General features: G+C 37.7%; 1 protein-coding gene across 1 annotated transcript in view; it reads left to right on the top strand.

Moving 5' to 3' along the window:
• The window catches only part of LOC115628128 (dolichyl-diphosphooligosaccharide--protein glycosyltransferase subunit STT3B), a 67,470-nt gene extending 49,614 nt beyond the window's left edge, over positions 1-17,856 (top strand). Inside the window, exons 4-5 of the mRNA XM_030524108.1 lie at positions 17,433-17,631; positions 17,688-17,856. Coding sequence (XP_030379968.1) covers positions 17,433-17,631; positions 17,688-17,759 — 271 coding nt within the window. The 3' untranslated portion in view covers positions 17,760-17,856. The remainder of the gene's footprint in view (positions 1-17,432; positions 17,632-17,687) is intronic.
• The last annotated feature ends 6,063 nt before the right edge of the window (positions 17,857-23,919 follow it).

Below are 23,919 nucleotides of genomic sequence, written 5' to 3'. Positions count from 1 at the left end.
TGTTTTGCACCATCAAGCTTGGTAGAGTAGCATCTCGGAATTTGCACGTCGGCGGCTGCTTGATTTGCCATCGTTCAGGAATTTTTGTAGAACTTCTACGGAATTCAATGACGTAGTTCGAAACCGCCATTTGCGTGAACTTACTGCACCTGAGTTGCCACCTCAATTGCTTCCTTGTCACTGCTCATGCTGTCAATAAAGTCATCCATGTAGTTCGCCTCTGTAATGGCTTCTTAAGCTCGTGGAAACTCGTTGCGATGATATTCAGCGTTTTTGTTGCGCACATAATGCGCAATGCAGGGCGCGCAACTAATTCCATAGGTTATAGCGCCCATGACATATACGCTCATCTTGTTGCAGTTTTGATCGTACCAAAGAAAACGTTGCGCATTCATATCCTCCTTGCGTATGTTTCTCCTGTGGAACATCTCTGCAATATCAGCGCAAACTGCAACCTTACCAACTGTGAAGGCTAATAACACATCAACTAATGGTTTTAAGCAATCTGGTCCACTAAGCAGGAAATCATTGAACGATGCACCGCGTGACTTGGCCGCCGCATCCCAGACGAGCCTAATTTTGTTTGGCTTATTCGGATTTAGAGCGATGAATATAGGCAAGTACCAAATGTGTTTATTCTTCCCATCGGCTGCTGCATCCGTTAATCGAATCGCATAACCTTTTTCCAGAAGATTTGTAACTTGTGTATTTATTTTTGTATAAAGTTCGGGCTCGTTGCTAATCCTCTTTTTCAAGCAGTTAATCCGTTTTAGCGGATTTTAATAATTTTCTGGCAGCTCTTCAGTTTCATTACGCCATTGCGTATTGACAGAATTTGTCTTGTGTGCCATAGGTGAAACCACAGTTGAAGCTGCTTCTGCAATATAACTAGTCACTAAATGCCTTAATTGAGGGTGTAGACTCGTTACGAGGATGCATAGCCCAAGAAAGCTTATGCTGGTTCGGTAATTTATCGACGAGCTCTTTCATCAGTATCGGGTTATGGAGATGAGCCTCAAGCTTGCAGGTTTCCATCGAAGCACATACGTTCCGTAGGGCTAGCGCCAACTCTATTAAAGATTCTAATTTATCTTTGGGTTGTGGTAATTTTCTTACCTTTTCAATCAATCTTCCCAGTATATGTTCTGGCCTACCGAAGAACATTTTCAACGTGCTGTAAACATCAGGAACCATATTTAGCAGAAGAAGTTTATCTCTGACCAAATCGCGTGCTCTACCTTTTGTAGCCGCAACATATTTTCTACGTTTGAAAATCCAGCCACTGAAGAACATACATAGGTCAATCTTCGGGATCGCCGCAGCAATTTGTGTACTCGTTGGAGTCATTGTAGCAATTTGCAGCATGCTCATAGAGCCACATATGTTGGAACCATCTGGCTGGTTCATTTGTGCCAAGAGCTTATACTTTTCCTCAATGAATTTCTGCTCAACGATCCTTTTCTCCTCTAGCATTGCATTCTGATTTTGAGTGTTTGCTGATGAATTAACGGCAACCGATGTATCTGTTGAAATGGCTTGTGAACTTGGTATTTCAAATAATTTATTACGCGTTGCGTCTGTGATTAGCAATTCGTTGTGGTGATCCTCGGTAGGTGCAGCTATTTGCTTCTCGTTTGCCACTGACATAGTGACTGGCCGCACGGCAATGTCTCGTCTTGGTGAATGTTGTACTGGAGTGTGCTGAATTGCATAAGAACTATTTGTTTGACACAATACAATTCCAAGAACACTGATTTACGCTTTCATCTACTCCAGCGCATTAAAAATGATACCAACAGTTGCATACGTCACACTGGAGCCAATTTGTAACGTTTTCGTTTCTTTGTGTCTTGCACAATTGACACGTAATTACTTTTCATATCTAGCGTTTTCCCTTTAGTAATGCGACCTAAAATATGCTTGTCGCTACGCGCTTGTATATGTATGTATATGCAGACGTCAACCCAAAGAAACGTTACATTCCGACCATATACACACGACGCGTCAGGATGTCGCCACTTTAATGTATGTATGTGATATTACTCGTCACTCGTTGCACTTTTGTATTATTGTGCGACACTTATGCATGTATATTGGCACTTGTTTGTTACTTGGTCTTTGTATATTGCGTATTAGCGAATATTAAGCTGTCTCCTTTGCAGTTATCTTCACCTTTATTTTACACAAGCGTGAAGACGATCACCATATTTGGCGTCGTTGCAACCAAAGCAAAGTGCCGAAAATGCAATCCAATTAAACGGTGAAAAGTTTTTAAAGAATGTTGGCTTGGCGGAGATCACGAAGTGATTGGAGCAATCGAAATAAATATAGCAATTCTGCGTATAGTTTTTAACAAGTTCATTTAACTATAACTGATACTGATATAATATAATGCAATGAAATGAAGTGCTGAGGAAGCTTACTGAGGAAGGAAGCTTAAAAAACTTTTCGTGTGTCTACTCCGCTTGTGTTCAACCACTAACCATACAACATATATGTAGATGCTTCATTTCATACAACGAAAACGTCCCATCAAAATTGTGAGCGACAGCTCCCATAGCTCTTCAGGTATTTGCCGAATGGGAGCTGTCGCACTTCGGCTGAGCCGACTGGGAGCTGTCGCATTCGTGCTCTATGTGAGCGAATTTTATTTCATTTGCAGAGAGACAGTCAACAGCGATGGTCAATCTGCGCCGCTTATGCTCTTTGAATGTGTACGTGCACATGTATACATGTACATGTTTATACTATATGTATTTGTGCATTTTGCTGCTTTGCGAGCAGCAGCTTCAATTTCGTTTTCAGATTTTACCTGCTACATGGGCATGAGAATTTCATACACTGTTGCCATCTTCTGTTGCATTGTATTTTGGGATGCGTATGCAAGTGAACTTTGTCAACAGTGTATGGGTTTCCAATAATGCCTTTAAAAGCACACATACATGCATATGTAAGTATATATGTGTGCAGTTGTAGTTTTCATATGCTGACAGTTGCCTGAAGCACATGCACCCCAAGAACATAACCAATCCTCCACCATGTAATCCCCATTCGCCCCTGGGCCTAATTTCTTGGCAAATATTCTTTGGCAACGTGCAATAAATCTTTTCTTTCGATCCATGATATTCAAAAGAGCTTTCATTGTCCATAATACTTGTTCCCGAAACGATTGCGACTTGTTTATTGGAATTTGGCGAATAATAACCTTTTTAGATTATTTTTTGTTCGAATTAAAGGAATTGGACGAGCTATATATGCAAAAAATTGGCCTCTCAGCCGTATTTGGATAGTTTTTCTACTTATTGATATTTTATGGTGCTTCTTGAGCTCACTCGACACTGCTTTTGGTGTATTCATCACATTTTGCTTAAGTTTCCTCAATATTATGCGGCCTTCTATAGGCTTTGTTTTGCGTGGTCTTCCCGATCTGAGCTTATTTTTGAAGGAATAATGCTTCTTCTCTTTGATAATTTGTAATAAATTGATTGTCTAGGTATGTTCTATTATTTGCTAAGGTATTCTACAGAAATATTTTCTTTATACATAGTGACCATTTCACTTCTAATTAATTCACTTATTTAACGTGTTTTGCCTATAATTTAACATAAAATTCGATCAAACAGTGATTATTATTAATAAAAATAGGAAAAATCACTTCAAAAATTGAATATGAAAAGCAATGTCAAAATAATTTTGTCCAGCCAAAAAATCACAATCTACTACGCAGATAATCATAGAAAAGAAATGTGTTACGTCATCAGTGCGGTCTTTTTTTTTTCTTAAAGCTTTTAATGTGTTCTCTCTGTTAAAAATTGAATGGATGCCGTTACCATTCTAAGTTTGCAGAAAGAAGAGGTTTTATATTTTGCAATGTGTTGTCAAAATACTTTTGTCCACTGTTGTATGTTGTATAGTTAGTGGTTGAACCAACTAACTGTTAGCTTGCTAGTGAGGATTCGCGATGCAATAAATGAACTGCTGAGGAAGCTTACTGAGGAAGGAAGCTTAAAAAACTTTTCGTGTGTCTACTCCGCTTGTGTTCAACCACTAACCATACAACATATATGTAGATGCTTCATTTCATACAACGAAAACGTCCCATCAAAATTGTGAGCGACAGCTCCCATAGCTGTTCAGGTATTTGCCGAATGGGAGCTGTCGCACTTCGGCTGAGCCGACTGGAAGCTGTCGGATTCCTGCTCTATGTTAGCGAATTTTATTTCATTTGCAGAGAGGCAGTCAACAGCGATGGTCGATCTGCGCCGCTTATGCTCTTTGTGTGCGTGCACATGTATACATGTATATGTTTATACTATACTAGCAGGTATTGCCCGTCTTAGCCCGGCTCAATATAATGTTTCCAATTGTATTTATTTTGTGTGTGCATAACCTACCCATATGTTTTCACCTTATAAGTTACCAGTAGGAAGGCATTTAAGGTATTTAAATGAACATTTTCTGTTCTTGACAAAAAATTGTTCAGTAGTCCGTTACATTTTTGTTCTTGTCAAACTATTTCGTTAAACGAACATGACCACTATAACTAATATTTTTTAAAGCTCGTTTTCCCCCCTTTGGAGCTAGAATTTTCCAAAAGCCTTTCTTAGTGTGCTCCTACACTATGATGGATACTATGAAAGGATACTTGAGTCCAAATTTCATCTTTTACCGTTTGGGCTGTGCGTTGATCACCAATTAGTCAGGACAAACTGTTTTATATATAGAGATAACGCAACGTTTTAAGATAGTCTATGTGCAAAAAAGGGGAATAATTATAAGGGTATATCCTAATTTTAAATTCACATTTGAGTCTTTTCGTGCCATATTGAGTCAATACGGTCACGCACAAACTCGGAATATGAAACACGGCACTCGTGTCAATGCCGTGCAGCGATGAGCCACGATCAAAAAGCACTGCCACCGATACCATCAAAATATCGAAGTTTGAATGCAATAAGCAGAATATTTAAATAACAAAATCTAATTATTTATTGACATCAATAAGAACAAATCATATACATACATACATCTGCCCGCAATGCGAAGCAGAATATGCGTAGCTCCGTTATTCGGTTTCTGCTTTACTATCGCTTACGCAGTCGTTGCCTAGCGACGGTAACTGTAACATTTTGGCGTTTTGCCTTTGCAATTAACATTAAATGGTCAAAACGAAAGAAGAAGAGCGAGCTAATGACTTGCAGTTGTTGTTGTTTTTAGAGCATTATTTTTTTTTACAATCAAACAACTGTGTTCGATTGCCCAATGTATACATTAATACGAATGTACATACAGGCTGTATTCATACACAGGCATACATACATACATATGTACATATGTTTCTCTTTACTTTTTCAACCGTACGTAGAGAACCGCACACATAGACACGAACTGTTGCTTGTTGTGTGTGAGTGTGTGTATGTGATGTCCCCAACTATTTGATATTTGTTGTTGCTGCATAAAGTTATTAATGAAAACACTAATGCCAAATGCACTAAACAAAGAAAAAATTACTTTTAAAAATGTTATATTATATAATTTTCAATTAATTAACATCTCTTGCTCTGTCAGTGCAAGACGAATGTACATACATACATATGTAGATACATACATATGTACATACATAGATGTGCACATATGTATGGACATTCACACATTAGTGTCTCACATGTTGCTTTGGCTATTTCAATCGTTTGCACGCAACTACACGAAGAGCTGTTTGTATGTGTGTATATGTATACTTAGTTGTCCCCAACTGTTTGATATTTTGTATTGTTTGTTCTGCCTGCTTTTGTAAAATGCATATTTTGAAAATCCTTGAATGCAAAGTTGTAGATTTAGTTACGTAGATTACATTATCCAAATTTTAAATCGATCGGACTAAATTTATAACAAAAACTTTTCATTTGAAATAGTGAATAAATATTAAAACCCCAAATTAAAGCTCCAACACAAATTTCGAAAATCCGAGTATGCAGTTTTGTTTGTATCCTTTAATTGATTTTAGAAACTAAGTTTTAAGTCAATCGGTTGAAAAGTGCGGATTTTTCAAACAAACTTTGGAGCTCGTTTTCCCCCCTTTGGAGCTCGAATTTTCCAAAATCCCTTCTTAGTGCGCATCTACACCATGATAGGATACTTGAGCCCAAATTTCAGCATCCTAGCTTTTACCGTTTGGGCTGTGGGCTGTTGACGCGGTTTCCTTTTGTGCCCCAAGAAAACCCCAATAATTCAAGCTCCAACACAAATTTCGAAAATCCGAGTATGCAGTTTTGTTTGTATCCTTTAATTGATTTTAGAAACTAAGTTTTAAGTCGATCGGTTGAAAAGTGCGGATTTTTCAAACAAACTTTGGAGCTCGTTTTCCCCCCTTTGGAGCTCGAATTTTCCAAAATCCCTTCTTAGTGCGCATCTACACCATGATAGGATACTTGAGCCCAAATTTCAGCATCCTAGCTTTTACCGTTTGGGCTGTGGGCTGTTGACGCGGTTTCCTTTTGTGCCCCAAGAAAACCCCAATAATTCAAGCTCCAACACAAATTTCGAAAATCCGAGTATGCAGTTTTGTTTGTATCCTTTAATTGATTTTAGAAACTAAGTTTTAAGTCGATCGGTTGAAAAGTGCGGATTTTTCAAACAAACTTTGGAGCTCGTTTTCCCCCCTTTGGAGCTCGAATTTTCCAAAATCCCTTCTTAGTGCTCATCTACACCATGATAGGATACTTGAGCCCAAATTTCAGCATCCTAGCTTTTACCGTGTAGGCTGTGGGCTGTTGACGCGGTTTGCTTTTGTGCCCCAACATTTTTTTTACATGAAAACTCCCATATTTTAGGCCCCAAAAAAAATATCAAAAAACCAAGTATACAGTTTTTCTTGGAATTGGAATTGGAGTATACAAACTAAGTTTAAAGTTAATCAGATGAAAACTGTAGATTTTTCATACAAACGTTGGAGCCTGTTTTCCCCCCTTTGGAGCTCGAGTTTTCTTAGTGGGGACCTAGACTATGAAAGGATACTTGAGTCCAAATTTCAGCTTCCTAGCCTTTACCGTTTGGGCTGTGCGTTGATCACCAATCAGTCAGTCAGGACAAACTGTTTTATATATATAGAGATTAAAACCTTGTACAGGGTGCGCCATCTTTTATGTCGGTATGTAGATATTACATAGATAGATAGATATTATGTAGATGAATACACTTTTTTTTTTGTCTTTATTGAAGAAAATTTGTTATAATTTTTATTTTGGAAAACAAAAATATGTATATAACAATCATTTATAAACATCTTATGTATTTCTAATTCCTTTTCCTTCATCTTATGTATTTCTAATTGCATAAAAAGTAAAAAAAAAAACATAAAAAACATGATGGAAGAAAATGTTGCGTGCGACAGTGATTAAAATTAAATAATAATTAAACTACATAATATTTTTGAATCAAATAAAAAGCATTATTAGATACATCAATGCATAAAATCTTAAAATTAGTCGCATTAAAATATTCCTTCAGGTTTCGCTGAAATCGGTGTTTGAACTGTTCGCCGAGAAAGCGACTTCTATATATGTCGCGTGCGAATGCCTTGGCTTTTTTAAATTATCTGGAAAACTAACCGATCCCCAAAATCCACCTTAGCACCAATAATAATAAGCTAGTCAAGAGTTAAAACTTTCTCCTTTTGAGAAAGCAAAATTATGTTTTGACATATTTTTTTTTTTTACTTAGAATGCCCCATTCGACATTAGAGACATGCCCATATATAGCATGTATGTACATTCGTATGTATGTATGTATACATTGGACAATCGAGCACTGTTGTTTGATTGTAATAAATAATGTTCTATGGTTTTAAGTCAAATTTTTAAAACGAAAAACAACAACAAATGCAAGTCTTCGGCTCGCGCTTCTTCTTTCGTTTACGCCTGTTAATTTCAAAGGCAAAATGCCAAAAGTTTACAGTTACCGTCGCGTAAGCGATAGTAAAGCAGAAACCGAATAACGGAGCTACGCATATTCTGCTTCGCATTGCGGGCAGATGTACATATGTATGTATGTATATGATTTGTTCTAATTGATCTCAATAAATTATAAGATGTTATTATTTAAATTTTCTGTTAATTGCATTCAATCTTCGATAGAATTATTGATTGTATCGACGGATTTAACTATCGATAGTTTTGATGCTCTAGCACATAGAGCATCCGGCACATGCCCATCTCTAGCATCTCAGCTGATCGCATATTTACAGCGACTTACCGTTTTAGTGTTAGCTAACAACGCTACAAATGTATTCTGATCAAATCTACATACATATGTATGTAACCACATTTTACTTAGCCCAGCAAAGACGGGCAAGACCTGCTAGTTTGATTATAAAAATACTTTGGAATATTGGGAAAACTCGTGAGCTTTATATCCTAGCTATTGTCAGCCGATATTATTCAAACACACCAAAAAAATCTTCCGAATGGTTCAAATCTACTGCGCACACGCAGGACAAAAGTATTTTGACATTAGAAAAATAAGTTTGTTTTGGAGATTTTTTATGATTTATTGAATTCACAAATTTTAATGACTTTTTTTTAAAGAATATATTAAGCTTCTTAAATGCAATAAATGATAATTTTTCATATTGCAGTTTCGAAACTAAAGCCAATCTTTTATAACTGTTGGTGGACAAAAGTATTTTGACATTTCAATGTTGGTTAACTAAATGAGAGAAAAAGTTAATATTGGTAAAAAATAACAAAGTATTGTTAAAAATTAAACTCTTCATATCAATGACCTTTTGTAAGCATACAGGAATTGATTTTACGATATTTTTTCAAAAGAGCTTTCATCTGTCCATAATACTTGTTCCCAAAACTATTGCGACTTGTTTATTGGAATTTGGCGAATAATAACCTTTTTAGTTTATTTTTTGTTGGAATCAAAGGAATTGGACGAGCTATATATGTAAAAAATAGGCCTCCCTTAGCCGTCTTTGGACAGTTTTTCTACTTATTGATATTTTGTGGTGCATTATGAGCTCACTCGACACTGCGGCTTTCTATAGGCATTGTTTTGCGTGGTCTTCCCGATCTGAGCTTATTTTATTTATTTTATTCTTTTTGTTAATTTGTAATAAGTTGTTTGTCTAGGTATGTTCTATTATTTGCTAAGGTATTCTACAGAAATATTTGCTTTATACTTGTGACCATTTAACTTTTAATTAATTCACTTATTTAACGTGTTTTGCCTATAATTTAACAAAAAATGCGATCAAACAGTGATTATTATTAATAACAAGTAAAAAAGCTAAAGTCGTTTTTCCCGACTTTGAAATACTTTGTACATATGCTTACAATAATTATAGGAAATAAAAAAAATTTAGCGCTGCACATGTTTACACAGACACGAATAGATGCGCATAGGCATTCATACACTCACATAGACGCAAGACGAGGTAAAATACGTCTCTCTCGGTATTCGAACTCACGTAAAGGGTGTATAATTGCACACATACAAAGCAATTGCTTCTCAATTAAGGTCTCTGAGATCCAGGTGTTCATACGGACATAGACAGGGCTAGATCGACTCGTCTTGTCACGCTGATCAAGAATATATATACTTTGTCACAAAGCTTTTATCTAGCCAAAAAATTACAATCTACTACGCAGATAATCATAGAAAAGAAATGTGTTACGTTATCAGTGCGGTCTTTTTTTTCTTAAAGCTTTTAATATCTTCTCTCTCTTAAAAATTGAATGAATACCGTTACTATTCTAAGTTTGCAGAAATAAGCGGTTTTAAATTTTGCAATGTGTTGTCAAAATACTTTTGAAGATGAAATTTGGGCTCAAGGATCCTATCATAGTGAAGGAGCCCACTAAAAAGGGATTTTGGAAAATTTGAGCTCCAAAGGGGGGAAAACGAGCTCCAAAGGGGGGAAAACGAGCTCCAAAGGGGGAAAACGAGCTCCAAAGGGGGGAAAACGAGCTCCAAAGTTTGTTTGAAAATTCTGCATTTCTGCACCGATCAACTTTAAATTTAATTTTTATAATCTATAAAAGAATACAAACAGAACAGAATACTCGGATTTTCGAAATTTGTGGTGAAGCTTGAATTATTGGAGTTTTAATATTTATTCACCTTTTCAAATGAAAAGTTTGTGTTATAAATTTTTTCCGATCGATTTCAAATTTGGGGTTTGTAATCTACGTAACTAAATCTACAACTTTGCGTTCAAGGATTTTCAAAATAGGCATTTTACAAATGCAGGCAGAACAAACAAACAGCCAAAGCAAAATGTGAGACACTAATGTGTGAATGTACACACATACATACGTACACATCTATGTACATGTACACATCTATATATGTATGTATGTTCATTCGTCTTGCACTGACAGAGCCTGAAATGTTAATTAATTAAAAATTATTCAAATTTTTAAAAGTATTTTTTTCTATGTTTAGTACTGTGTTGTATGTTTATTGGTACAGCGAAATTATCTTTATTAAACAACGACTTATGCGCACATTTATTTTCCGTTCTTCCCAACTCCTTCTTGACCAGTGTGACCAGAAGGACCATACTCAAAATACTTAACGATAACGATAAATTTCTTAATACTAGTTTTCGCAGCGACATATTCCGGCCCCTAGTGCTGAGTCTCGGCGCGATCTTCTCTGTCGCAGCGTTGAACTCCAATTTTGCACAAGCGGCTCACCGGTCGACGATAGGTGTTTCTGGCCGTTTGTAGCTCCACCACACGCACTATTCCGTCTTCGCCAGGGGATACCTTCTGCACATAGCCCAATGGCCATTCTCCTCGAGGCGTGTTGTCCTTTAGTAAAACCACTTCGCCCACTTAGAGGTTTTCTACTTGTTTATGCCATTTGGAGCGATGAATGAGAGTTGGTAGATACTCCTTAATAAACCGTTTCCACAATGCGTCTATTAAGAATTGAGATACTCTCCAAATGCGCTTCTCTTTAGACATTTCAAGGAATACACCCGGGCTGCGAATGGCGCAGCTCTGTTGGATGCAGATATCATTTGGACAGAAACCAATTCCGTCGTCGGGATTGTCCGATTCAAGTATATACGGCCGACTGTTGACGAGATGTTCTGCCTCTGCAAATATTGTTTGAAGTGTTTCATCATTTGGGTTTGAGTTAACCGACATCACTGCTTCGATAGCCCTTTTGAAACAACCCACTAGTCGCTCCCAGCATCCGCCAAAATTAGGCGCATTAGCTGGAATAAAGTTCCAGACAATTTTATTGCTGGCCAATGTGGACCTTTTTTTGTTGAGCATCCATTTCTTCGAAGGCTTCCAGTAATTCTCGTGATGCACCTCTGAAGTTGGTACCATTGTCGGACCAGATCGTTTGTACTTCACCGCGTCGCGCCATCAGAAGAGAAGTCGCGAAGAGACTTTGAAGCTCAGGTATATTGTGACGTTTTGACATAGAAGGGCCCAAAATAATCCACTCCTATGGCCGTGAAAGGTTTTTCGAATGTAAGAAACCTTTCTTTTGGTAAATTACCCATTTGTGGTTGAATAGGTCGCGCCTTTTTGCGTTTGAACCAAACACAGGCCTGTATTACTGTTCGAATGATGTAGTTCATTTTTGGCATCCAGTACTTCGTTTTGAATTTGTGTACAACGACTTGTATGCCCACGTGTTGTGCATTAACATGCAGTTTATATATTCACATCTTGGTAAATTCGTGCTTACCATCCAGTATTATTGGATTTTTTGTCATTGATGGAATATCCTTTGCACGTTCAATTCGACCAGCCACTCGCATAATTTGATTCTCATCTAAGTATATGCTGTACTTCGTTAGACGTAGATTAGGTGACGCTCTTCCACATTGAACTTTTACAATGTCATTTGGGAAGGATTGTAGCTGCACAATTTTATGCCAAGTTGAGGTTGCCCCTTCAATATCAGCTACATCCAAGTTGCCCGATTTGCGCTCCGCTTTATCCTTTTTCAAACAATTGTTGATAAACCTGCCGACCCAAGCTGTAGCGCGTACTAATTTTTTATATTTGGAGATTCTGTGTAGGAGTGTGTTTAATGGGCGTTCTTCTTGTTGCACAACCATAACGATTTCTAGCTCTTTATTTTGCTCCTGTGGTAATGTTTTGTTTGGCCATTCCGATTCATGCTTTTTGAGAAATTCTGGCCCAATCTGCCATCTCTCTAACTTTTGCTGCTTTATGTCATCACGTGTTATGACATCAGCTATGTTCTTTCAGTTGATATCCAGTGCCACTCAGATTTTGTCGACTTTTCACAAATCTCTCCCACTCGATGAGCAATAAACACTGGCAAACTGTTTTCGCTGCGTATCCATCAAAGCGCGGTTTGTGAGTCTACCCAAAAGTATCTTTGATCAATATTGATCTGCAGTTCTTGTAAAATTGTTCCCGCCAAGCGGCAACCCATCAATGCAGCCATCATTTCCAGCTTTGGAATTGTTAGTGATTTTAATGGAGAAACTCTTGCCCTGGATGCGACTAGTGCCACATCGTATTTCGGGTCATCTTTCATATAGCAATATCTTAGATATGCAGCTGCTGCGTATGCCTTACTGCTGGCATCGCTAAATATGTGCATCTCCATGCGATCGACCTTTTGTAGGTCCATACTATAGCACCTGGGTATTTTCGTGTTTTCTATAGAAGCCAATGCTGCAAACCATTTTTGCCACTTTGGTTTGAGATCTTCGTTGACCACATCATCCCAGCCAATGCCGGAAGTCCATATGTCTCGCATAAGAATTCTGCCTTTTATTGTTATGTGTGTCATCAGACCCAGTGGATCGTATACTGAGTTCACGGCTGACAATACCTTCCTCTTTGTAGGAAGGATATTGCCCATTAATATGTCCCTGCTCACACGATGCATGGTACTCATTGAGTATGTAAAATAGTCGCCACTTGCGTCCCATAGAACTCCAAGAATCTTTTCTTGAAGATCAGTTTTGTCGCCGAACATTGCGACGGCGCTGCCAGATCGAAGTTCCAATGGAATTTGGTTCATCACCTCCTCGCTATTAGCAAGAAATTGTCGAAGTTCGAAGCCAGCTTTTGCATGAATATACCTTATACTTTTTATTATGCTGTTTGCTTCCTCGATTGATGATTTCGAATCCAAATAATCATCTACATAGTGATTTTCTATAATAGATTTGACTGCGTCTGGGTATTCATTTGCGTATTTTTTGGCGTTGTAATTTTTTACAAATTGTGCCAAAAATGGTGATAATGTTGTGCCAAACAACATGGCTTTCATCTGGTATACCATTGGTTCGGTATTTGTATTTAGGTTTCTCCATAAGAAACATTGAGCTGCTGCATCGTTGCCAGCAATGCGAACCTGGTTGAACATTTCGCGAATATCTGCTACAAATGCAATTTTATGTAGCCGAAATCTCATTAATATGCCAACTATTGATGTTGTCCAGTCTGGACCGGTCAGCAAATTTTTATTTAGCGACGTACCGTTACACTCAGCCGCCGCGTCAAATACGAGCCGTAGTTTCCTTGGTTTGCTTGGGTTGCAAACTGCGAAGTGTGGTAGGAACCATAGCTTTGGGGACTTTAAAACATCCTCGTCTTGCAGCTTACTTGCGTAGCCCTTTTGCAATAATTTCAGGATTTCTGTTTTATATGCCTCCGCTGTTTTCTTGTCTCGCAGTAGTTTGCGTTCCAGGCACCTTAGACGCTGTATGGCCATTGCCTTGCTATCTGGGAGTTTTACTTTATCGTTTTTCCAAGGTAAGTTGACGATGTATTGGTTTTTGTTGTGAATTATTGATGATTCAGTCATTTTTACTGCCAGGTGATTTTCTGCGGACTGCGATTTATCAATGCTTGTTACGCACACACCGAAGTTTTCCAGACTAAATTGGCGCTTGATCATTTGTTGTAGATTTTGATCTTCCAACTGACAGCAGACGAAATTTGTCTCTCTTGAGCCCACATCAACTGGACCATGTACTACCCAACCTAGTTTGGTTTTGGATAACATCGGTCGTATTTCATCTCCATTGATGACAGCTCTTGTGGTGATCAAGTTGGCGTGGCGTTGTCCTATTAGCAGCAGTGGTGGTTGGTTTTGTAACTTTTTAAATCGTTTATTAGCCATACATCATTTAACTCGTGTATTGTGCCTCTGGTATCACTTAGCCTGATATTTGCTCGCTCTGCTGTTGACTCGTATCTATATACTCCTCCTGTCCAGCTAAAGCAAAAGGGCTCATTTATTCCTTTTAAACCAATTTTATGTGCCAGACTCATATCCATGATTGTGGATGTACTTCCTTCATCTAAAAAGGCAATTATCTATTGGGAATGTTTTTCTCCGTGAACTGTGACTGGTACCATTTTAAGAAGGACACTCTTCTTTGGTTCCGCAATGACTCCGCTGAAATTTTGCGGTGCCACTACCGTCGCCTCGCTTCCCTGTTTGTGTAACAGTTTGTTGTGAAATTTCTCGCAATTATCAATTTTGCAAGCCTCTCTTAGATTGCACTGATCTTTATGAAATTTCAAACAGCAATAGCACGCTTTTTGGCGGTTTGCGAGGTCCCAGCGTTTCTTTACAGTAGAGTTGAGAAAAACGTTGCATTTAATGAGGTCGTGTTTATCCTCGTTGCAAATAGAACAAGTTGCTCTAGCCTTTGGCTTTGGGTGGCCGGCCGTATCAACTATTTTGTTCGGTTTTTGTTGCTCTGTATACAATGTTACCGGGTTATTAATTGCTGACACCTTTTGGAAGAATGAAATATCTTGAATAAGATCAGCGTGTTTCTGTGACCATTCAGCCAGAGTGTCGAATGTACAGCAGGAAGCGCGCATGCCTTTGTCGTTTAAAAATGCGCCCCATTCTCGTAGGTAGTTTTCAGCCAATTTCCCAATCATCGTAGCAAGAAGTCTTTGAGTGTCGATTAGAGTTCCCTTTGTATACTTTAGTGCAGCATTTATGTTTTGTACTGCGTAATTGAACTCTTCAAAGTCAGATAGTTGAGTTATTGATTTGACTTGATTTTCTTTTGACATTAGCTCAAGGGCCACATTTTCCGGTCCACCGTATGCCCTGTCCAAAATACTTATAATTTTGGAGGGCTCTGTTGCTGAAATTAGCAATAAGGCAACCTTTTCCTTTGCTGAGCCTTTTAGCGCCTTGGATAATCGATGTACGTCTTCTTCGCCAGAAAATCCACAGTTCCTGCTTGAAGTTTTAAATTGGTGTATAAAATGCTTCCAGGTTAGCGCAGATGATCCGTCGAATTCCAAGCTTTTGCCGTCGAAAGCTTGTCGTGCTAGCAATTTTTCCATTGTTGTTTGCATGGATTCATCGTGTGGTGTTTCCGAATGACGTTGCTGGTGTACCCAATCGGACGTTTGCTCGTTTAACAGCGAGCGTGCGTGTTTTTCGTTGGACCGTGCAGAATTTGAAGAAGAGCATTTTGTCAGTACAGCTTTGGTTTTCAGAACATTTCTCTTACCAATGCTTCTTCTTCTGCTTGAAGAAGATCCAACTCACGCGTGCACCTATCGATTCCATTCTTAATTTTCGCTATACCTTGGTCATCGTTTGCAGTGATGTCACTATGTGCTTCTGCCAATGCGTTTTGCAGTTGAGTGAGTTCCTTCTGCATCTTGTATTTTTGGCGCTTTACGTTTACATTTTCCGCATCTACATTTTCGATTTGTTCGTAGACCTCCAGTTTCAGCTCCAAATCCGATGCATTTGACTCATCGTCGCTTTCGATGCTACCAATTGATATAGCTTCCACAATTTTGGCCGCCATGACAGTTTTTGGCGTGCTTGCATCGACGCCGATGTCAAGAAATTCACAGACGCGCAATAAATCGTTTTCGCCTAGTTCCTTGATAATTGCCAGCTGGTGATTTTCTTTTGCTGCGTTGTTGTAAATATGTCCACTAAACGAACAAAGTTGTCGTTTGACGAGTGTTTCGGTTGTAAACTTCAGGAATGTTGCAAAATGCACGTCTCCCAAGCTTTTCGATTTCCAAGAATCAATGCGCTTGATTTGAATATCTTTCCACTGCCACATTTTGACTTTTGTAAATGTTTATTATTTATAGCGGACTGTATAACTATAGGTGGTATCAATAATATGATCTGACTCGAAGGACCACTTATGTGTTGTATGTTTATTGGTACAGCGAAATTATCTTTTTTAAACAACGACTTATGCGCACATGTGACCAGAAGGATCATACTCAAAATACTTAACGATAACGATAAATTTCTTAATACTAGTTTTCGCAGCGACAAGTACATTTGGCATTAGGGTTTTCATTAGAAACTATGCAGCAACAACAAATTACAAAGAACGCAAATATCAAATAGTTGGGGCATCATATATGTACATACACTCACACACAGAACAAGCGGACCTACGCATATTCTGCTTCGCGTTGCGGGCAGATGTACATATGTATGTTTGTATATGATTTGTTCTAATTGATCTCAATAAATTATAAGGTGTTATTATTTCAAACTTCGATCGAATTATTGATTGTATCGACGGATTTAACTATTCATAGTTTTGATGCTCTAGCACATAGAGCATGCGGCACATGCCCATCTCTAGCATCTCAGCTGATCGCATATTTACAGCGACTTACCGTTTTAGTGTTAGCTAACAACGCTACAAATGTATTCTGATCAAATCTAAGAGTCATTTACCGTTAAGCCTATTTTGTGAGTGTAACACACCTTTTACATTCACAACAATCATATTTGGAATTGAAGACACAAATTAGTGTTGAATTAAAAAATTTAATACATACTTATTCATATATGTATGTATGTATGTATATAGGCGGATAACGCCTGCATGAAAATTATAAATGTATGTACATATCAGCGTTGCCGAACGCTCCAACTTTGGCAGGACGTCCCGATTTATAAATCAAAATTAAATGTCCCGCGTCGGACTTTTCGGGGATAACTCGACCGTGCGTACAACGTGCTGAGGAAGCACATAGTTAAGTCAGGACTGGCATTCCGCCCGGTGCGTAACGAAGATATGTACATATGTATATATGTACGTATAACCATACATAGAACTTTTACTTAGCCCAGCAAAGACGGGCAAGACCTGCTAGTTTATAATAAAACGTAAATGCAATATTAAATTAATACATTAAAATAAACAATCATTTTAAACGAAATTTGTCATTTAAAGTTGTTTATCGGATTAAAAAAAAAAAAAAAAAATCGTGGCATTTCATTAGGCAAATATTGCACCGGCAACAAAATTCAACTTTGACAACATATTATACAGCTTCTAGAAATTATAGCACATTACGCAATTATTTGGCTTAAAGCTTTCTGTTTGAAATTAAATGTGTTTTCTGAAAATATCTTTATTTATAAATATTCTTATTGGTTCATTTCAGAGGTCCTTCTGGTTACGATAGAACCAGAAATGCTGTAATAGGCAATAAAGATTTCGATTTGACATACCTGGAAGAGGCCTATACAACCGAGCATTGGTTGGTTCGAATCTATCGCGTTAAGAAGCCTTATGAATTCAACAGGCCGGCACTAAAAGCAAATGAAAGACTTATTCCCCCATCAAACTTTATATCTAGAAAGGTATTTTGGCTGGGCAAAAAGTTAATAATTTGGTATTAAATAAATATATATTTCAGAACTCGAAGCGGCGTAAGGGTTATATTCGCAATCGGCCGTCAGTTATTAAAGGAAAACGAACACTGAAGTAGAAGTTAATCTACAGTGTAAAATTGTACTGAAATAAAAATAAAGTGTTTTAAAAGCTTATTGTGGTGGACTTAAACGCCATTACAGTTAAAAACCAAATCCCTCATAATTGTTTAATATTCTTTTGGGTACGTAGTTTACGGAAGGTTTTAGTAACGCACAGATGGAGACGTGGCAAACCGCCCAATGTCCATATACGAGGTCTGTTCAAAAGAAAAGGAGAATTTTAAATTTTCGCGGGCTGTTTACTTTCGATTATCCAAATGTTTTTTGTTATGTTGGTACGCATATGTTTACCATATGTTGGCCACTTTGGACTAGTAGTTTGTTGTTGACAATGAAAATGTTAGTCACGTTTCTGTGTTCTTCAATTTTTAACTTTTGAAATAAATATATATATATATATAAATGTAATAAATAATATGTATTAAATTTTGCGTTAGAAATAAAATAAAGTACTCCAAGTCACTTGAAATGTTCACTGTGGCATTCACCGAGTCGAGTTGATGACGATGATCATTCTGGAGTTGCAACCGCGACAACAAGCGAAGAAAACATTGAAACAGTGATAAAAATTTTTTGGTAAATCGTCAAATCACTATTATGAAAGTTGCAGACGATGTTGGCACATCAATTGGCTCATGCCATTCAATTTTCTCCAATGTTTTGGGCATGAAACGTGTGTCAGCGTAGTTTGTCCCGAAATTGCTAAATTTAGAGCGTTTTTTGGCCTAAAACACCGTAATCATGACTCAACCACCGTATTCACCAGTTTTGGCTCCCTGCGACTTTATCCTATTCCTAAAACTGAAGACACCAATGAAAGGAAATCGTTTTGCAACAATTGATGAGATAAAGTCCGAATCGAAGAACGATCTGATGACCATACCGAAAATTGCATTTCAGAAGTGCTTCGAGGATTGGATGAAGCGCTGGCATAAGTGCATTATACCTGAGGGGGATTACTTTGATGGGGACAACATGGATATTCATGATTAAATAAATATTATTCAAATTTAATTAATTAACTAAATTAAATATAAATTATTCCATAATTGCATACATACATTTACATCAGAATCGTATCTATGCGTGTTTGTGTACTTGTACATATGTATGTATGTGTGCATTTGGACTGGTTATGTAGCTATAACTTTCTTTCCGATCATTCTATTATAATGAAACTTGGTATACGGCTATATAATCACTAACCTAATGTGACTACCAAATTCAAAATTCCAAGAATTACGGGAGTTATAGATGAATAGGGGGGGAGTGGGGGGGTGTATCAGAAAAAATAAACAAACTCGATCTGCCTAGGGCTTATTGGAACCTTGATACCAATTTTGGTTATCCTAGCTCTTGTACTTACTGAGATCCTTGCGCTCATACAGACAGACGGACAGACAGACAGACGGACATGGCTATATCGACTCGTCTTGTCATCCTGGTCAAAAATATATATACTTTGTGGGGTCTGCCACGCCTCTTTCTGCCTGTTACATACATTCGCACAAAACTAGTATACCCTTTCACCCTTTGGGTACAGGGTATAATAAATGGCAAATATACTGCCAATTTCTATAATAAAAAAAAATAAACTTATAGCATAAAAAGAAGAGAACCAGATAGACCGCTACAGTCGAGCAAGACCGACAGTAAAATAGCCTGTAATCTCCGCAAAAAAAAAAAAATTAAAAAAATTTTTTTTTTTTAATTAAACAAAAATAAATAAATAAAATTAATTAAGAAAATTTATTTCATACATACATAGAAGACATGTTTATGTACAGTTTTACAGTTACATCACGTGTCTATGCGTGTTTATATGTGCAACAACAACAACAGCTGCGGGCAGCGCTAAAAGCTGAGCATGGGCAGCGATTTTATTTATGGCTATGACTTTCTTCAGACGGGCGGACAGGCGGACATGGCTATATCGACTTGTCTTTTCATCCTGATCAATAATATATGTACTTTGTGGGGTCTGCCACGCCTCCTTCTGTGTGTTACATACATGCGCACAAAACTAGTATAGTCTTTTACACTTTGGGTACAGGCTATAAAAATGTAGTAATACAGTACTAATCTTAACGGGGTATTTTAGTCCACTCACAGCGAGTGATTAGTATTGCATTAGTGCAAGTGTATTTAATGATGGTTAGTAAAGTATAAGATGTGACTGCTTAAGTTATTAGGTGGTTGAATAGAACAAATTAAATGATAGAGTTCATTATAATTTGAGAACAGAACACGAAAAGGAGAGTAGAATGCAAAATTTAAGGTACAGCGCTCAAGATGTAGAGGCCGGAAATTTTGTATAGGTGTAGAAGGAACTACGAAGCTTATACGATGAATAAGGTTGCCCGAAGGGATGTCTCCCGCCAGTAGCTTGCAAATAAAAACTACACCATGACAGGTTCATAATCTGTCACGATAAGGTGGCAAACGCCGATTGGGATTCCATTGAAGGCCTCGCATGGCAAATAATAAAAATTGACAAATAATGAAATTTGGACTCAAGTATCCTTTCATAGCGTAGGTGCCCACTAAGAAGTTATTTTGGAAAATTCGAGCTCCAAAGGGGGGAAAATAGGCTCCAAAGTGTGTATGAAAATCTGAATTTTCAAACTTCAAACTTAGTTTGTATACTCTCTGAAAAACTGCATACTTTTTTTTTGTAATTTTTCTTGGCGCCTGAAATATAGGAGTTTTATAAATATTTTTTCACTTGGGTTCAAATTAAAAGTTTCTGTTATAAATTTTCTCCGATAGATTTCTAATTTGGGGTCCGTAATATCAAACAGTTGGGAACATCACATAAACACTCTCACAAACTCACAGAGAAATATCGATGGCACTATGGATACTACCTTTTTATTGCCTGTTCCCAAAGGATAAAAGGCTATACTAGTTTTGTGCGAATGTATGTAACAGGCAGAAGGAGGCGTGTCAGACCACAATTATACATATTCTTGATCAGGGTGACAAGCCGAGTCGATATAATCATGTCCGTCCGTCCGTCTGTATGAGCGCAAGCATCTCAGAAGGTACAAGAGCTAGAATTACCAAACTTGGTATCCAGGTTCCCATAAGCCCTAGGCAGGTCAAGTTTGTTATTTTATTCTGATTCACCACCCATTCCCCCTAAATTCGTGTTTTTTTTTTCATAACTCCCGTAATTCTTGGAATTTGCAACTCAAATTTACATCCAGTTTGTGGTTATCTGTCCGTATGCCAAGTTTCATCATGATAGGTTAATTCTGAAGAAAGTTATAGCAATAAAAAATTGCTGCCCATGCTCTGCCTGCAGCGCAGCCCGCAGCTGTTGTTGTTGTTGCTGTGGTTCAACTTTGTGCGGCATACATATACGCGTATAAACCCGCACAGGCACGATTCTTATGTAAATGTTTGCTGTTGAAACTGTAATGAACATGTGTCTACTTTTGTATATACATAAACAAGTAAAAAAGCTAAAGTCGGGTGTCCCGACTTTGAAATACTCTGTACATAATTATAATAATTTAGAATTTAGAATAATAGAAATTAAAAAATTAAGAAAATTAAAAAAAACAAGAAAGGAATGCTAAAGTCGAGCAGGCTCAACTCTTAAATACCCTGTACCACCCCACAAAAAAGTAATTTAATTAATTATTTAAATTAATTAACTAAATTAATTTAATTAATTAACTAAATATTAACTAAATAAATATAAAATATTCCATGCATGCATACATACTTTTACATTTACATCAGAATCGTGCCTTATGCGTGTTTGTGTACTTGTACATATGTATGTATGTGTGCATTGGGCCTGGTTATATGGCTATAACTTTCTTTCCGATCATTCTATCATAATGAAACTTGGTATACGGATATATAATTACGAACCTAATGTGACTACCAAATTAGTTCAAAATTCCAAGAATTACGGGAGTTATAGAAAATCGTTAATAGGGGGGGAGTGGGGGGGTGGATCAGAAAAAATGAACAAACTCGTCCTTTCTCGGTCTCAGGAGAATCTGTATACCAAGTTTGGTTATTCTAGCTCTTATACTTTCGGAGATCCTTGCGTTCATACAGACAGGCAGGCAGACGGACAGACGGATATGGCTATATCGACTCGGCTTGTCATGCTGATCAAGAATATATATACTTTGTGGGGTCTACCAAGCCTCCTTCTGTGTGTTCCATGTGCACTCGCACAAAACTAATATACCCTTGTACCCTGTATAAAAATGTTGATCGATTTTACCTCTCTAGGTGTTCGAACTCACGTAAAGGGTGTATAATTGCACATATACAAAGCAATGAATGTCTATGCGCGTCTATTCGTGTCTGTTTAAACATGTTTGCAGTCAACCAAACATCAACAACAGCTGCGGGCAGCGCATGGGCAGCAAATATATTTATGGTTATAACTTGTTAAATCTGTCTATCATAGTGAAATACGGGTTCGAAATTCCAAGAATTATGGGAGTTACGATTTGCGTGGGAGAGGGGGGAGGGAGGGAAATTCCAAAATTCACATTTCCTGCGTATTCACAAAAGGCATCTTGGACTAAAATTAGTGTCCCTAGGTCCTATAGTCTCCGAGATATAGGCGATTATACGAATGGAAAATCGGGAAAACCCCCATAGGGGATAAAAGGGGGAAAAAAATAAAACAAACTTGCACACCGTACATACAAGGCATCTTTGTGCAAAATTTGGTGTCTCTATCTCTTATAGTCTCTGAGATCCAGGTGTTCATACGGAGAGACAGACGGACTGACATAGATCGACTCGTCTTGTCATGCTGATCAAGAATATATATTGTGGGGTCTGCCACGCCTGCCACGCCTGACTGTGACTACCAAATTTTAGTTCAAAATTCCAAGAATTACGGGAGTTATAGAAAATCGTTAATAGGGGGGGAGTGGGGGGGTGGATCAGAAAAAATGAACAAACTCGTCCTTTCTCGGTCTCAGGAGAATCTGTATACCAAGTTTGGTTATTCTAGCTCTTATACTTTCGGAGATGCTTGCGTTCATACAGACAGGCAGGCAGACGGACAGACGGATATGGCTATATCGACTCGGCTTGTCATGCTGATCAAGAATATATATACTTTGTGGGGTCTACCAAGCCTCCTTCTGTGTGTTCCATGTGCACTCGCACAAAACTAATATACCCTTGTACCCTGTATAAAAATGTTCATCGATTTTACCTCTCTAGGTATTCGAACTCACGTAAAGGGTGTATAATTGCACATATACAAAGCAATGAATGTCTATGCGCGTCTATTCGTGTCTGTTTAAACATGTTTGCAGTCAACCAAACATCAACAACAGCTGCGGGCAGCGCATGGGCAGCAAATATATTTATGGCTATAACTTGTTAAATCTGTCTATCATAGTGAAATACGGGTTCGAAATTCCAAGAATTATGGGAGTTACGATTTGCGTGGGAGAGGGGGGAGGGAGGGAAATTCCAAAATACACATTTCCTTCGTATTCACAAAAGGCATCTTGGACTAAAATTAGTGTCCCTAGGTCCTATAGTCTCCGAGATATAGGCGATTATACGAATGGAAAATCGGGAAAACCCCCATAGGGGGGAAAAGGGGGAAAAAAATAAAACAAACTTGCACACCGTACATACAAGGCATCTTTGTGCAAAATTTGGTGTCTCTATCTCTTATAGTCTCTGAGATCCAGGTGTTCATACGGAGAGACAGACGGACTGACATAGATCGACTCGTCTTGTCATGCTGATTAAGAATATATATTGTGGGGTCTGCCACGCCTCCTTCTGCCTGTTACATTTTTTAGCTCCCGCAAACCTAATATACTCTTGTACATTTCATTATTATTCAAATCTTGTTTTTATTGCATTCAAACTTCGATGGAGCTATCGATAATAACGATGCATTTAACTATCGATAGTTGTGGTGTTCTATCATATAGAGATGGACATGTCATGTTTTACATTCTGATTTCGTTCACGATTAAGGCACGAAAAGACACAAAAGTGAATATCGGCATTTCCAATCTGACGTGATGTAACATTCGTACGAAAAAATATAAAATAAATTAATGAAAAACTAAAATTTACAATTTGATAATTGAGTATTAGCTTAATAGCACTAAATGTGGTGAAAAAATTATAGCATTCGACCTT

This window comes from Scaptodrosophila lebanonensis, unplaced genomic scaffold (assembly GCF_003285725.1).
Source record: "Scaptodrosophila lebanonensis strain 11010-0011.00,11010-0021.00 unplaced genomic scaffold, SlebRS2 tig00000101-arrow-pilon, whole genome shotgun sequence".
Lineage (NCBI taxonomy): Eukaryota > Metazoa > Arthropoda > Insecta > Diptera > Drosophilidae > Scaptodrosophila > Scaptodrosophila lebanonensis.
The sequence above is the reverse complement of the archived record's forward strand: the minus strand, read 5'-3'. Positions and strand labels throughout refer to the sequence as shown.